At 31.1% G+C, this 17304-nt stretch overlaps 1 protein-coding gene across 2 annotated transcripts; it reads right to left on the bottom strand.

Annotated features, from left to right (window-relative positions):
* Positions 1-5898: 5898 nt before the first annotated feature.
* LOC114756533 (protein TIME FOR COFFEE-like) lies at positions 5899-15463 on the bottom strand. 2 transcript variants are annotated; one of them, XM_028945474.1, is made up of 12 exons: positions 15388-15463; positions 9814-9912; positions 9462-9712; positions 9223-9361; positions 8906-9063; positions 8764-8826; positions 8537-8660; positions 8390-8426; positions 8193-8265; positions 7749-8066; positions 7524-7632; positions 5899-7428 (listed from the first exon to the last, which is right to left on the bottom strand). In XM_028945474.1, the coding sequence occupies exons 2-12, from the start codon at positions 9884-9886 to the stop codon at positions 6476-6478; spliced, it is 2298 nt and encodes a 765-aa protein (XP_028801307.1). In that variant the 5' UTR covers positions 9887-9912; positions 15388-15463; the 3' UTR covers positions 5899-6475. The 2 variants fall into 2 exon arrangements, with proteins under 2 accessions (XP_028801307.1, XP_028801308.1); XM_028945475.1 differs by having other exon boundaries at positions 9232-9361.
* Between the last annotated feature and the right edge of the window lie 1841 nt (positions 15464-17304).

Genomic DNA, 17304 nt, shown 5'->3' with positions numbered 1-17304 from the left:
AAAGAGTTTACTTTTCAGCGCAAGCGGGGCAAATGTGGGGATGGCAAATGTGCGGTCGTCGTTGGGAAGTTAAGATTCCGCTGTTTTAGTGCACTGCCACTCCATATTCATGCTCTTTTGTCCGTTTCTCATTATAGTTTCTCTCGTATCTTCTTGCCGTTTAAATTTGCTTCAATTTGGACCATTCAATTCTTCCTACTTTCCCTCGTTTCTTATAATCATGTGAATCTGCTGTATTGCTTGGGCATGCGATATGGAAGAATTACATTACTCTTGGGTAAAATTGATTTTTTTTGTCCTTATGGTTTCTATCAAATTTTAACTAAGTGTTTGTAGTTTAAATGTTTTCAATCAAACCCCTTTAAATTCAACCTTAGTCGTATTTATGAAATTTAAGATAAAACTCCTCTCACATACTTATTTTATATTCTGTAAATTATTATTGAAAAGTTGCTTTCAAAGAATCACACCGCCGTTCCCACAAGCATTTAGCCCCTTACCATTGAAACAATTTTGCCCCTGATAGCAGTTATCAAATGTGGCTGCATTGTAGATACGAAAAATGACGGAGGATTTGGCTCATATAATTCCTGGTTATTTTGGTCAAAGTTTTTGAAGATGATGTGTCCCTGATCTCTGGTAATGATACTTGATAATAGCAAAAATTTCGATCAAAGTTAACCACAACTATAGAGATTAAATTGATTTCCATTAATAGGATAATGATAAAAATTGTATTTTACGAAAACCAACACATTTATTAAAAATAATTAATTTTACTGATTTTGTTAATATCCATAAATTACTCCTCTTAGTCCTATTCATGATGCAAGGAGAGGAGATTATTTTCGTCCCACAAGTCATATTATTAAATTTTCTATATTAACATACAATTTTATTCAAAAGGTATAGTGCATATTGAATAAGATTAAAGTTTAAAAATGGGAAAATTTCAATGTAGGACCGCACAAGACAATTAATCTCAAAGAGCCCCCAAAACTTTCTGAAATCTCACTGCAGGACCAAGAGGCCAATTTGATATTAATTCCACAAACGAAATGACGCCACTACCCTTAGCATCAGGTGAACCAGTCCACATGTGAACGGACTGATTCCACGTGTGAATATATGTATTTATTCTACAAATTGGCTAGTTCCCCTTGCAAATGCGCTCTCCCGCACTTGTTTCCTCACGAACGCATGCATCAGGTGAACCAGTCCACATGTGAACGGACTGATTCCACATGTGAATATATGTATTTATTCTGCAAATTAACTAATTCCCCTTGCAAATGCGTTCTCCCGCACTTGTTTCCTCATGGACGCATGCATCAGGTGAACCAGTCCACATGTGAACGGACTGATTTCACGTGTGAATATATGTATTTCATCTGCAAATTAGCTAGTTTCCCTTGCAAATGCGCTCTTCCGCACTTGTTCCCTCACGGATGCATTCATCAGGTGAACCAGTCCACATGTGAACGGACTGATTCCACGTGTGAACATATGTATTTATTCTGCAAATTGGCTAGTTCCCCTTGCAAATGCACTCTCCCGCACTTGTTCCCTTCTACTAGGGGCGGTGTCGTCATTTCGTTTGTGGAATTAATATCAGATTGGCCCCTTGGTCCTGCAGTGAAGTTTCAGAAAGTTTTGGGGGCTCTTTGAGATTAATTATCTTGTGCGGTCCTACAGTGAAATTTTCCCTTTAAAAATTGTTAAATTTTAAGACTGTAATTCTGATAAAATATATTAAGAATAGCTTATAAATAAGATTTAGTATTTATTCAACCTTTCTATTTATGATGGGAGGGAGTGATTTTCAAGTAGACCAAAGTCCTTCTAACGATTGGAATCTGGGTTCGTGGAGGTAGGGCTGGGCCGCGGAGACGGGGATTGTTTAGTGAATGGATTGCCCGGGGATTGCGATCTGCAGCACGAGGGAATCTTTGGGCAATAGGATGAGCACTGTATAAGAACCTTTGTTTAAGAGGCTTGTAGAGTATCTATAAAATTTTTAATGCCTCTGTCTTGTTTGTACTTGCAAGTTTTTGCCAAATATCTGATAGAAGAAGTGTCAACTTGTGGGGAGAATTATTTGCGCGTGATCATATGGGTGTGAGGCCAGGATGTTTACATGAGGAGAATCGAGATTACAAAACAGTGTTTTTTTTTTTTGGGGGGGGGGGTTGAAGACATATTTAGTCACCTCAAACATAGAACAAATCAGGAAAATTGGAGAAAAATGTCGAAGGACTTCATAAATGTTTACAAACGCAAAATATTGGTCACATTATGCACCCATGAAATATCGGTACCTTGGTTTAGATATTTTTTGCTAATAAAATTTTCAATCAAGGATTTTTTCTAATTTTTCCAACAAACTATAATACACACACATGTACATGTAGATCTATATATCTAATATAATATAAATGTGTTGAGATATCTAATTCCAATCCTTGTAGCTCAATTATTTCATGGTCACATGAATGTTCTAGACAATATTTGTCAACGGCCCTATCCTCTTCTCTTTCCAATCAGCCTTCTGTTTCTACTTAATGTTTAGCATCCTTTGAATTATGGATTCAATGGTTCAAAAAGTTCAAGTAAAAAAGGGCTAAATATTATCAAGTTCTTTTCCAACAGGGTACTTGCATGATTCAAGAAATCACTTTGAAGAAACTTCAAACATTATTTTGTGAGACTTTTTACTCAGCATGTCTCAGATAGGTCATTTTATAGACCTCAATTTACTCCTCTTCTTATCATTATTATCAGCGTCCCTTTCTGATTGTTTTGTGCATTGGCTGCAAGTTTCTTGATACAAGGATGCATCACAACTTTGGCTTGCTCATGTAAGTGGGAAGTTGCAAATTCGATCTTGCTTGTAATCTCAAGTTATTAGTGCTTATCCCTTTAATTTAAAAAAAGAAAAACAAAAGAAATCTTGAACAGTGTTCATTTTCTAGTTTCTCATGTCATCTCCTTATTTTTCATAGGGTTGTATCCATGGGACTGTTCTGTTTAACTTGTATCTTAAGCATCTTACCTTTTGCTATCTAATATAATTGTTTTTTATTAAAAAAATTAAAATATATTGTTAAAAAGAAACATGGACCTTTAATTATTTTCTTAAGTGCCCATCAAGATTTTAAGGCATAAAAATAATTAATTGTCATATTTGTGATAAAGTTCTTAGCAATATAAACCATGATATTCAAAGCACTGAGAAAATTATCATCTATCTTGTTGTGGGGTATTGAAATTTTGTTAACAACAATTTCGCTATTTTGATTTCTCAGAAAATATTCAATTCGAATATGAACTACAAACATACAACCTTAGTGTACCAAATGATCCAAATTTTTATAACTTTAGTGAATTATGTAAAAAAATTCGTAGACGTTGGGAAGTATAGATTTTGTGCTTACAGAATACGAATGGCCATTTAAGTAAAGTTTTAGCAATACGATTAACTATTATATTTTCTTTTTCAGGAATCCGCGAAAAAAAAAGGACTGTGATTCTTAAAATATAGAATGTTTTCTATCAAAATATCATATCTTCGAATATGTGCAATTCCTAAACAAAGAATCAATAAGACCTTTATTAGTAGATTCATTTAATAAATACGCTTTCAATATCCATAGCAATTATTGAGTATATTTTTCGGTTGACGTTAAGTTTTCCGGGGAGCAAAATGTATATATAATACCATTATATACTAAAAGAAAATCCAAATCTCTGCCCCCGCTCGTGATTTGAATATTTTGCAAGATCTTCTGTTCACTGTTGTAAATTTTCAGGTAAAAAGACTCTAGTTAGTTTGGGTGGGAACCAAATCAAAATTTAAGAAGGCGTTTGGCAAACTTGTTAAAATTATTTTTGGAGCTCAAATCATGGTTTGGCCCAAAAAGTTGTCAAGCACCTCACATTTTTATGAAACCATAATTTGATTCCCAAATCATAATTTGATTTATCTAAATCATGGTTTCATAAAAAGCAAAAAAATGTTGCTTTTTGAAAATATGATCCTTTTTTTTTTTTTTACATTGTAATACTAACTCTAGTTCTTAATATAAAAGTTAGTCAACTAATTTGAATAGATTAAGAAAATTAATTCAGTTAGTTATTTATAATAATTAATTGTTGTTCCCTTAAATATTTTTCTAATAATGTGTATTACCTAGAAGTACTATTCGATAAAATATTTAACATATACAACTACTACAAGAACTATTTTAAAAAAATAGATAAATATGAGAAATAAAACAGATCAGGATTTTATGTTTAGGACCAAATTAAATATCAAAATAGCTTTTATATTAAAGATCGAAGGTAGTATGTTGTTGAAAAAGAACTAGTTGTAAAAAAATGTTATGGGATTTCATGTTTAAAATCTTTAAGGCAAAATAATATTTTTTGTTTGCAAAAAAAATCATTTTTCTAAAAACATATTTAATCTTATATTTTATAAATACATATATACATATTAATTATTTATTAATTACATTTTATATATATTATTTATTATGTTAGTAAAAAATAAATTATTAGCAAATTTACTACTTCAAATAAAATTATATTATAAAATCTATCTTTTATGTAATTATCAGATTAATTTATGTCCTTTTTAGTAATTTGTACATATAAAAAGTATTTCTGATAACAACTATTCTTAAAAATAACTTTTCTCAAAATCACTTCTTTTATAAAATCTATTATTCCAAAATCTATTCTTAAAAACAACTTTTCTCTCAGAAGTTATTCTCTAAACCATGGTTTGGTTTTATCCAAACACTCCCTAGAAAATAGTTTTTAGAAAATAGATTTTGAAAGAATATATTTTGAGAATAGATTTTGAAAAAATAAATTTTGTGAAAAAAGTGATTTTGATAAAATGAGCATGTTTAGATGATTATTATTAGAATATTTTTTTCATATGGAAATTACTAAAAATGACATAATTTAATCTGATAATTAGATAAAAACAGATTTTTAAAATTTATATATTTTTTAAATAATAAATAATATATGAAAATATAACTAGCTAATATTACCTTGGCTCCTTAATATATATATATATATATATATATATAAGCTAATTAGATATTCAATTTGATTCTAAATATAAGATCCGAATCTGTTTTGTCTCACATATTTATCTATTTTTTTTTATTTTTCAAACCATAGTTTTACACTTTCAAAAGCCAAAAAAAAAAATTCACTTTATAGAAAACCAAAGTTTTTTATCCAAACCATGGTTTTTAAGTTAAAAGTGATTTGACAAAAATGTTTGGCTACTTTTTCCCAAACTGGTGGTTTTCAATCAAAAAGAGATTTTGCAAAAAAGGTATAGTGTTTGGATGATACGATCCCAAACCATGGTTATGCTTTTGCTTGTTAGCCAGACATTCAGATCGTAAATTTCCATCATTAAAGAAAATTCTAAACCGCTATGTTTCTTTCTCTTTTAATTTGCTGAGAAACGAAAACTGTAGTGATTAGACCTTTGGTCTTTGATCAGTCTAACGAAGGAGACATCATGTTGAGAATTAACAACTTCAGTAAGCGAAGTTTGAATATTTTTATAAACTTGATGAGGTAGATGAGGTTATTAATGAAGAATCTAAACCATTCTCATTAAAATATCTAGTCTAAGAGGATTCAAGAGAAAATGATGTTGTGATGGTGTGTGTTATGGGCAGTAATTTGGCCGGTATTTGGATATTAAACTTAGGAACTTATTAACTAATTGTAAAGATTAGTGAAATTTGGTAAGTTTTATCTCGGCCTTCCCTTCTTGGATTTGCACTTCGGTATAAGAATGGTTGCTAGTTCTTAACAGTAATGCTACAATGAGGGGATAGAAAAGAATAAAAGCATATTCTTCTGTTAAAACAAATTGAATGTGTTGATATATTTTTTGGCACAACAAAAGAAAAATTTTATGTTATCTACATATTAGTATTACATTAGCCATATGTGATCATGATTTCAATCCATCGAGTACAAAGCAACCTTCAAAGAAGCCAACAGGACCAAATCAAAATAAGTAAGAAAAGATGGTAGTCCCTCCTTTAATTTCAATGTTTTTGGCCCCCATGGAGCCTGCCTTCTTTTCATTATCATTCTTTCTCTAGCTGACTTACTATCCCAAACATGAGATTAGTCACCTTGATTCTACCTTCTTGCCTCAAGATTGATTTCAAATGATTGTGCCCCATATGAATTCGCTTTCATGTCTGCGGAGAAATCTTTTTCATCTTCATGCACAATAAAATATGACTTGTAATATTTCAACCTCTCGTTGGAGAAGATTTTTGGCAAGTCTCAACTGAAGAATTATGATGGCTTCTCTCAAGTCTTCAAAGCACTAACTGTTGAACAAACTTTGCTTCCTTGGCAATTTGTCATTGAGTTGCTACCATTAGGTAGATATCTTGCAGAAGTTATGTCTGAAGATTGGTTGTTATTGAAATGATGTTGGACTTGCAATGGTGGGAATGTTATAGTTTCCCCCAAAAGATATTTGTGCATGACCTTTTAAAACTCTTCCTTGCTCCTGAGAAACAACTTTTGGTTTGGGAAAATGTTGAGAATCTAATGCTCTTCTTGAGCTCTTTGAATGGAAAGAAGGGCTAGAACTGTTGCAATGAGGAAAATTTTTGGACAAAAAGGAATTGCCTGGAAGTTCTGCGGCAGAAGTGTTATTGTTGGATGCTTTATATTGTGTAGCCATGGGAAGTTGTTGTTGCTGCTGCGCATAATGTTGCTTTTGAAGCTGAAGCAAATGTTGAGATCTCGAAGCATTACCGAAAAGAGGGGCATTTGATGTCATTGTAGTCGAAACCATTGAATGATCTAGCCAAGTTCCATTTTCAGGAGATAACACAAAGCTAAGATACTTTGATGAGTCATCAAAAACAAGGGTGGTAGGCCCACTGGTTGATGATTTCCCAGAATTGACTTTCTTTTCATCATCTTGATGGATAGAACTTGTCTGATGTACAGTATTTGTCTTCCATGCAGAATAATATCCTTGCCAAGCAACACTAGGTTGACTGTGAAATGATATAGCAAATGACTGAGAAGACACAAGCTCAAAACCACCCTTTAAAGCCTCTTGCTTCTTGCCTCCATTGCTATTTGATATTATAGATGACCTGAAGGAAAAGTCCTTGGGCTGAATTGGAATTGTCAAGTTTTGATTATACACATTCTTTTGACCAACAATAGATGGAGATTTCTCTTGCCATGTCTCAGCCATGAGCATGTGAGGATGAGACTGTTGCATTTGTGGTTCAGGAGATGACAACATGTTAATGGCTTTAATTTGAACACCACATGATTGCTTATGAGATGAAGATGATGACAAGCCAATTGAGGTACTTGAATTTTTTGCAGCAGAGATTGCGTCTGTTACTGATGAAAAGGCAAAAATACTCATTATTTACAAAATTTAGGTGGCCAAAGATCATTGTAGAAGTAACTGTTGACAAAGATATATGAATAGTTACCTAATGATGTAGAAAATGAACGGATGGAATTATTAGAAGAGAAAGCACAACTGGAGTTCCCACCTCTTGCATGACTAGTTACTACTGTTGCTGAATAATATGGTTGATGCTGGCCCAAAGAGAATATGAAAGCACGAGCTTGTGTCAACATTTTTAAAAAAGAGCACATCACTTTCAATATATTGTCCACCCAAATACATAAGCTTAAAGAAGACAAAAGCATACCTTTATGCATGGACCTTCTTGCTCCATTTGCATTGAATCCAGTGAGTTGCTAGCATCAGGGGTTTTATTTGTGCCAAGACTAGGAAATTTTGAAACAACCAGTTCCTTCTTCACTTGTGTAGCATTCTTTTTTGCACCAAGAAAATCATTTTGTAGACTTTCTAGAGTCGGCACATCATTAACATTGTTGGGCTTTGTGCCACATAAGGCGCTAGAATTGACTCTTAAAAGCTGTTGGTGCAAGAATATGTTACGAGCGATGTAATGATGGCTTGCACAGCGCTTTGATTGCTGTGGAGAAAGTACAAAATCCACAAGCTACTTGTTTGAATTACGCAAAAATGTTCAGTATCTGATTCTGATAGAGATGGTCATGAGAGTAAAAAATACAAGAGCTTAATTACTGATAGCTAAAGAAAAAGTTTTTTGTAGGAATGACCATACTTGCAGGGCTGTTGATGAAGATCCTATGGTTTTATCTGTCTTCATAGTTGGCCGCAAGGATGGTTGGACGTATCTATTGATCAAAGATATTGTTCTTAGAAAAGTCGCAATATCCACTTGAACAATAGCAAAGCAAATCAGGAAGGCATCAGAATGAGGAAAATAACAGATTCGTAAAAAATTAAAAGATCTCATACCCAGGTGGAGGGAGATTTCTTGACCATGCCGGTGAGACTAGAAAAGAAACAAGTTATACTTGAGAGACTGTAAATCAATAAATTGTGAAAGAACTGAAGTTGGGAGTTGGTACTACAAATCCACAAAGTAAAAATATGTCAAGTTACCAGTTTTGTTCACTTGGTGGTTTGTCAAAATGCCATTATCCTTGTTTGGCACGTTTATATCAATCTTTATTGCATCCTGGTTTTTCTTAAACGTGTCCATCTTCGTCTCCTCCTTATCTTCAATCTTGATGTTATTTCCATATTTTCGCATCAGAACCTTGATAAGTTGTTGTGCACAGCATATAGTAAAGTTTGTCATGAACGATTTAGATTCTAACTCTACTTACCAATTCTACTTCTAGTGCCGAAGTTCTAGTTTCTCGGGATAACACTGTAGGACAAGCAGGAGCCTGTTCAAAGGAAGTCATCAAACATTTAGAAGGAAAAACAAATGAAAGTAATCAAAATCAGAATAAGAAATATTCTCACCATCAGGTCGATGGATTCCAAATTGACTTGCTTAATGTCCTTGTTTGGAGCATATGGTTTAGTATCATGACCGTTAGTATAATCATCAGCTTTTTCCCTTTCAGTTTTAACCAACTCTGAAGTTGAACTCTTTGAAGCCAGATCAACCTTCTTTTTTTCTATCAGTAAATTTTAAGTAAAACTCGTTAGCGGTAAGAAGCAATAAATTCAATATAAGAAAGAAGAAAACGACGTATTTGATCTCAATGTTCAAACCACCAACATCCATGGATTGATAAGAATTAATACTTTTGGAAAGAATTAAATTGAAGTCTTACCATACGCACCATTTGTCTCGATCTTTCCTGATGTATCCTGATTTCTGCTGGTCTTTAACCCATACAAAAGCTCAGCTATCTCAGTTTCAATGTGATCTTTAGTTGCTGGAGAGGATTTGGATGTCTTCAAGAGGCGCATCTGGAATCCAATAGATTTGTGCAGCATGCAGCTTAGTACTAAGTGCCCCATTTTTTCCTAGAAAAGTAAAAATGACAGAAAAGTAAGTTAAAGTGCATACCTTTCTCGGAACTGAATTATTTGATGAACGAGCCTTCTTGGGAACTACAACACCCATTACTCCATTGTTTCTGTGTTGATTATGATCTGATGCGAAAATCCTATGAGAAAATTCACAATCTTGTTCATTTCCTACACTTTCTTTCCTTTGAGGATCTCTTTTCCTCTTGCTTGTAGGGAATGAATCTCCATTATGATCAATCTCAGGCCTTAATTTCACTGTCTCCTGCAAGTCCACTTTTTGTCCTTCCTCTATTTTTGTGATAAAATAGAAAATCGCAAATAGAGATAACATATGAGACAATATATAGAAAAGGAAGTAGGATGAGGAGAAGAGTGAAAGGCGATCATACCAAAAGATGAATCTTTGAGATCAAAACTTTGATGCTTTCGTCTAAGGATACTTGCTTCTCTGGTTTGATCCATGAGCTTGGAGTTCTCATAAAATCACTCTGATATTAAAGATCACAGTGACTTTTGTAACTATGTGCACGTCTAAAACAACTTTAGTTTGCCAAATGTGAAAGTTAGTTTGTCGTAGGAAAAATTTTTTTGTCTCTGCAAATGTAATACAAAAGTAGTTTGCTTCAACATGTTAACCAAATACTCCCTATGGTCTTTAATATAAGAGCTAGTTTGATATTCAATTTGGTTATACATATAAGACTCCAATCCACTTTATCTTTCATATTTATCTATTTCTTTTTAAAAGTAGTCTTTGCAGTAGTTACACATATTAAATGTTTCATCAAATGGTAGCAAAGGTATTTTAGGGAAGATAATACTTATTTATTACAAATAACTAACTTAACTAATTTTATTATCTACTCAAATTAGTTAACTATCTCTTATATTAAAGATAAGAGGTAGTATATTATTAAAATCAAAGAAAGAGTTTTAAAAGGATAATTGGCGTCTTAAAAGGTTTAACCAAATAAGCCTTCCTTCTTCTGGCACTTATTATAAGGCAAAAAAATAGATATATATGGTCTTGATTATAAGTCACCAAGTCATCAAGAGATAATAATATTTTTTCAAGATTCCTCTATTTAAATTTTCATTATAATTTCAACTTCTTCAACTTCTTGAATGTAATTCATAGTAAAAAATATGGCTAAATTTGGAAGTTCACTTCATTTTTAGACAAAATTAATGACTTAACTACTATTACAAGTACAAGTTCAAAAAGAGAGCTCAATCTAAAAAATTAGCCTCGTGGGTGGGAGACCTTTTTGAAGAATGTAGGACTCGTAACAATAAACCTTATCGAGAGCTAATATCTTTAGTGGCTACACAACATGGTACTTCACTCGGCTTTTTGCCGATCAAAATCATTTGAGAGTAGCTCTCTATCAACACTGGTCACTGAACAAAATTACCAATATTACAAACCCAAGTCTACAAAAAGAGCCGAGTACCAAAAGACTGGCTTCTTGAGCGCCAAAGCCCTTTGAATCATGTGAGACTCATGACAATCACCTCTCCTTGATTTTCATGAAGTGGATAGAGGATCCCCCACTACGATATCTCTAAGAGTTTGAATTTTTTATCTGAACGAAAGGCATTAATGGCGGATACGACATATCTTTTTCTTGAAATTTGGGGCAAACTAGTCTGATATGGCACGCTGGTCAACCCCCTCTTGTTTTTCAGAGGAATCGTCGAGAATTTACGATGAGCATTGTGGCGTTTATTGCTTAATATTATTCTAAATTTATAATGAGATCTAAATGTTTAAATTAGATTTAAATGATTCATATAAAAATCCTATATATTGTGATTCGGAATCGGATGGTCAGTATTGTTGGAAAGATATAGCCTTTACAATTATGACATCAAAAAGGTGATGACCCATAAAAATTTGATTATGTAATTATATATTCTGTTTCTCCTCTTCTTTATTATCTCTTTGCAAACATTTTATATACAGTTGATTTTGTAAAGTAAGACTTGCTGGTGGTGGGAGTCGTTGAGTATCCTGTTACATTTTGATTCTTGAATTGGTGAGCTTATCTCTCTAGTCTAGTCTAATTTGTCTAGCTCTATCAATAATAATCTCCTAATGCACCAAATGTATTATAAAAAAAATATTGTTGGATAACTTAATTATTTATTGAAACTTCTCTAGGTTTGAATATATTGAAATTTATATAATTTTTATTTTACTAAAATGATGGGATTTGCTCTGATTGTGACTTTTTTTTTTAACTTTTGAAATTCAAGGATGCTCTGAGATGTGTAAATTAAATTAGGATTGTAATAGTTTGGCCTCTTATATTTTTGAAAAATTTCAAAAAAATACTTTTAAAACTTTAAAATCCCAAATCAGGAATGATTATAAAAATATGTTATCATTTGCTTTTCAAAAGTAACTAATTACTGTTAAGGTATAGTAAACAAGATTGACTTGAAATTTTAAGATTTCAAGGTGTTTTTTTTAAGGATTCTCCCCCTTCCCCCCTTTAGATTCCCTTAATATAGATCTATAAATCAAAGTGTCAATAGAAGTTCTTGGTATAATCAATATATATTTTTTAGAAATATAAAAAGGTAAATTACCTGTCCCCCTCTTAATATTTAAAAATGTACTTATTCTTGTAATATTTAAGACTAAAATACACAAAACCCTCTTTAATTTTAGGCTAGTTGACCACCACCCCCTTAATTTTTAAAAGTTTAGAGGAGTGTTTAGATGGAATTAAAACCATAGTTTTAAAAGTGCTTTTACTGTATACGAAGTAAGAGAGTGTTTGGGTAAAAACAAAACCATGGTTTCATAAATGCTTTTACGGTATACGAAGTAAATATGTGAAGGAGTTTGTCTCGATTTGCGAAAAAGTACTTCTAAAAAGTGATTATGGAGTGTTCCAAACACCTCCTAAATATGTGAAGAAATTTATTTCGATTTGCAAAAAAGTGCTTCGGAAAAGCACTTTTTAGGGTGCCCAAACACCCCTTAAATTAAGAATCCATGTTTCATATTTTGACTATTAAATCTCCTACTGTTAACAATTTTCACCCGTTCATAATTTTTATAGTTTTTATCATACAATATTTATTTAAAAAATAATATTCAACATTTGATATGTAATTTTACGTATTTTTATATTTAACATAAAATATTTGCACAATATAAATAATTAAAAATATTTAAAATATTCATTTGACCATATCTTTTTTTCAAATACCAAAATATAAAATAATTAAAATTATATGTCAAACGCTAAATATTAATTTTTTAAAACGATATGATATATGCAATAAAAATATACAAATTACAACATGTAAAAAATCATTAACTTTAATGATGATATAATGGTAGTGGAGTTGATAGTCAAAACATAGTTGGCAAAAAAAAGATAGTCAAAACATAAAATATTAGGGTTTTTAATTTAAGCTTTTAAATGGTATATCGGTGATGTGCAACTAACCTAAAATTTAGAAAACCAGTTTCAATGCTTATTGCAGTGATGAGCAATGAAATCTAAACCATTTAGATACAGTCTTAATGGTCTATATTTAAAGCTATCAACTAGTTTTTTTAAATAAAAAATCATTTTTAAAAAACTTACGGTGAAGAGATTATATGTAGTTTATATTATGTACCGATTAAAGAAAAATGTTTTTAAAAAAAATATTAAATATTAAATTTGAATGGGTAAGAATTGATGACTATCATGATACTGATTACTGTGATGAGTACTGAAAGTGGTTCCTAAAGTTTAGGAGAGTTTTATGTATTTCAACCTAATATTTAATTGAGAGTAAAAATAAAAAATAATTTATGCATACTACGTAGATTTTATTTTATTTTTTTAAATTTCTGAAAGTCAATTTGTTTACAGAAGTGCTAAAGTATACTTTTAGTTCTTTAACTTTACACAAGATTCATTTTGGTCCCTTAACTTTAAAAAATAAACTTTTAATCTTTTAATCCTAAAATTGTTAACAAAAAATGATGATATTGAGTTTTTAAATATTGATAAAAAATTATTAAATACCAACATATTAAGTTTAATTTTCAAAACAACAATGATTGTTACAAAAAACTACCATTTAAGACTAAAGATTTTAGGGTTAAAAACTGAAAGTATACTTTTTAAAGTTAATAAACTAAACTAAAATTTTATATAAAGTTAAAGGATTAAATATATACTTTAGGCTCTACTACTTTGAGAAATGAAGTAAATAATACTCTCTTTGAATTATGATTAAAATAAATGCGAATTGAGTACTTATTTATTTCAAGTACTAATATATGCGACGAATAAATGCTTTTAAAGATCAATCAACATCCCCTGCATTTTCCTAATCTTATTCTATTTGAACTAAATGAACAGATCATATTTGTCAAAAATGATGAAATGACGAGCTAGTTGGAGTTTGCGAGAGCATCCAGGGTAGGTATTATCATAATTTTAATACTGTTATTAGGGATGTTAATGGGAGGGGACGACCCCATCCTAGTCCCGTCCTAGTAATTGGAATGAGATGGCTTTTCTGTCCCATATTCCATCTCGTCCCAATAATAACTGAAACAGAATATGAACATCCCATCTCTTCTTTTTTTTGTAATTTTTATTTTTTTAATTTGAAAACTAACTATACAAGAAATGTAAAAACTTATAATAAAAACTATGTGAGGAAAATAGAAAAAAATGACAAAATATTAACAAAGAAAAATGTCTTTTGTAAATATGAGAGACCAAAAATAAACAAACCTAAAATATTTACTACAAAGAATATTATGTAACTCATACAAAAACAACTTATAAACAAATAAAAAATAACAATTGATAAATATCATTACCAAAATATTATTACAGTGGTAAATAAAATAAATATATGACAACTAAAAATAAAGATAATATATTGGGACGGGATCGGGACTAGGACGGGACACTCCCGTCCCGCATCCCGTCCCGTCCTGCTTTCATCCCGTCCCAAAAGCTTTTGGGACGGAACTGTCCCATCTCAAAATGACTGAGACAGGAATGGGACACTGGGATGGGACACAGTTGAACACCCCTAATTGTTAAACTCAATTAGAATAAATTCTTTTTTTTTTTAAATTATAAGATTCAAATCTTTCACATGAATTCAATCCAACTATAATTAATTTTTTTTATTTCCTTTCATTCTATTTGAAGTTTTCTTTCGGTTTGGGTTGTAAATTTTGACTTGAATAATAATATTAATTTCTCCCTTCGCCAAAAAAATCAATTTTCTATTTTTTTAATTCATATCATGTGTATATTAGTAAGTACTTGATTCTTTCAATTGCTACGGAAGGACAGCATCTTTCATATAATGCTTTCAAAATATTTTACGTTCTTTAAAATATTACTTTATTTGCACTTACAGATTAATATTTTTCAAGTGATATATATCACCAGGAATCATTTATAAATATAAATAGCCTAGAAAGCAAAGATAATTTAAATTAATTATTTTTTTAATAAATTATATTTAATTCATATCCCAACTGACACTAAATACCTCATTTAAGACTTTTTTTCTTATGTATGAGGTTGTGAATTTGAACCCCTTAAAAGTATATAATGGGTGAGTGAGTTGTAAAAAAATAATACTCATATGATTCTAAATGTAATACCTATTTTATATTGTACAAAATAAGTCTTATATTTAGGATGGGAAAGAATATAAGTATAAATATTAAAAAGTCCTAACACCATTAATAAAAGAGAAGGAGATGGAATAAAAAAGGGTCAACCAGAGGTTCCATTTGCCTAAAAACACTAAAGAACTAACATTGTGAACAAACCAATTAAAAGAACAACAAAAGTTTATTAAACCAAGTTAGTGTCAATCTTTTCTAAATTAAAAACATTAGAATTTAAAAGAGAATTAGATGGGAAAAAAGAAGGGGGGAAAAAACGTTTTTGAGAGAAACAAATAGAGTTTACCTCTACGACTTGTGCTTCTTAGCTCACTTGTAATAATGCCCTTAGTGATTTGCTCCGGTTGGAAGTCACTAGTTTCTGCAAAAACCGGAGATTGAATTTGGCTTCGAGTTCTGCTACAATACTAATTATCAAACATTCAAAATTCAAAGAGATGGGAAGAAATTATCATTGAAGATAATATATATATATATATATATATATAATTATCAACCTATCATTTGTTTTTGTAAGATTTATTCTCCAGCAGTACAAGACTAAGACTCTGTTAAAAAAAGTTTTCAAATCCGTCCTTGGTGGATAAGCCCAAACCCACTATAAATGAGATACCAATAAGAACAAAGAGAAGTACTGCCTCGCACCTTAAATATAAGAACTAGTTACTAATTTGAATAAATTAAAAAATAAGTTAAATTAGTTATTTGTATAAATTAGTGTTGTTTTTCCTAAAATAATATTGCTAATCAAGTTTATTAGCTATAACTACCATTAGTACAAGGACTATCTCAAAAAAAAAAATCGATAAATACAAGAAACAAAGTGTATTAGAGTCTTATATTTAAGACCAAAATAAAAATTAAGATTGGGACTATTGAAAGGGACTAATCCTCCACAACATGGTGAGCCAAGATTCAAATCCTTAATGGGAGATGTGTTTACATTTAGTACTCAATAGTACCTCAATTAAGATTGTCTCTAATAGGAGAACATCTACGCCTAACCAAAAAAAAATAAAAAAAGGCTTTTTCTGCGCTCAACCCTCTCCATGTTCCTTCATCGATCGGTGCTATTTGCTGGGTAACATAAACTCTCTTAAAAGGACCGACCCTTCACTCTTCACAACAAAGTTTGTTTCATTTGCAAATTAAAGCTTAAAAGTCGAACTCCTACCTATTTGCTTAAGACGTAAAAACTTTATTCTATGTTACTCAAACAACCTATATAGTTTTAAAAGCTGAACATGGTATAACCAAACCTGGATCAGATTAGACAGACAAGTAAAGAAGAGAATCTATATACGAGTTTCCATATTGATCAGGAAACTCTTATGAACTATATGTGTGAGGAACAAGCAAAAAAAGGGAAGAAAGAAAGAAAAAGACAAATAATAAATCGAATATAATAATACGATAGAATTTAGAAGACAAAGGAATTGAACCTGTTCTTCTTGGCTCACTGTGTGGACGCCATGGCTGTTCTCAAAGCTTTTTCTCTTGATTTAGGTGATAGAACGAAAGTTATTTGGGGGGGGGGGAGATATTGAGACTCAAAGCAATTATATAGAGCCATTATATTGTATTGTACACGATCGAGGGATTAAAAAAATGTCCAAGACATGAGAAGCAAAGAGATATTATTTTCAAAACGAACTTGCTTTATTTTGATTAATTAATTATTATAATTTGATTGATGGATTATTGCGGTATTGTTTATTTCAAATCATATTAGGTGCACATGATGATGATGCACTTCATAATTAATTTAATTTGTGGCTTTATTTATTTTATTTGTCATAAAGCTAGCTAGCTCTCTTCCCATGGTCATCTCCCTTTTTGTATGTGAGGGAAAGCAAAAATTGGATTTCAATTGTGTAAACATTTTATAAGTGACGTTGATCAATTTCTCAAAAAAGGTTAAATTGTTAATTGGGTTAAGGTACAAGTATTTTGTCAATTATATCTAACACCCTAAGATATTTTGTGATGTATACAACATCCAAATTTGTAATGTAATTTTACTGTTAAAATATTAATTTTTTTCCAAAGCAATTGTGCTGTATGATTTTATGAATAATTTTAACTTTGATATTAAATCCTCAAAAGGGTCGTTAAATGAATATACTCCTTCGGTCCTAAATATAAGACCCTTATACACACTGTGTATAAGGGTCTTATATTTAGGACCGGAGGAGTATATCAA

This window comes from Neltuma alba, unplaced genomic scaffold (assembly GCF_004799145.2).
Source record: "Neltuma alba isolate B1F8T4 unplaced genomic scaffold, ASM479914v2 tig00010421_pilon, whole genome shotgun sequence".
Lineage (NCBI taxonomy): Eukaryota > Viridiplantae > Streptophyta > Magnoliopsida > Fabales > Fabaceae > Neltuma > Neltuma alba.
This window is presented reverse-complemented; position numbering and strand designations above follow the sequence as displayed.

What these genes read in the sequence shown, in the direction of transcription:
- LOC114756533 (XM_028945474.1), bottom strand. Translation starts at nt 9,886, where the DNA reads ATGGATCAAACCAGAGAAGCAAGTATCCTTAGACGAAAGCATCAAAGT. An exon ending in ATAATTCAGTTCCGAGAAAG is followed by an intron (nt 9,362 to 9,461) that starts GTATGCACTTTA and finishes ATTGGATTCCAG; the next exon opens with ATGCGCCTCTTGAAGACATC. An exon ending in CCACCAAGTGAACAAAACTG is followed by an intron (nt 8,427 to 8,536) that starts GTAACTTGACAT and finishes TTTCTTTTCTAG; the next exon opens with TCTCACCGGCATGGTCAAGA.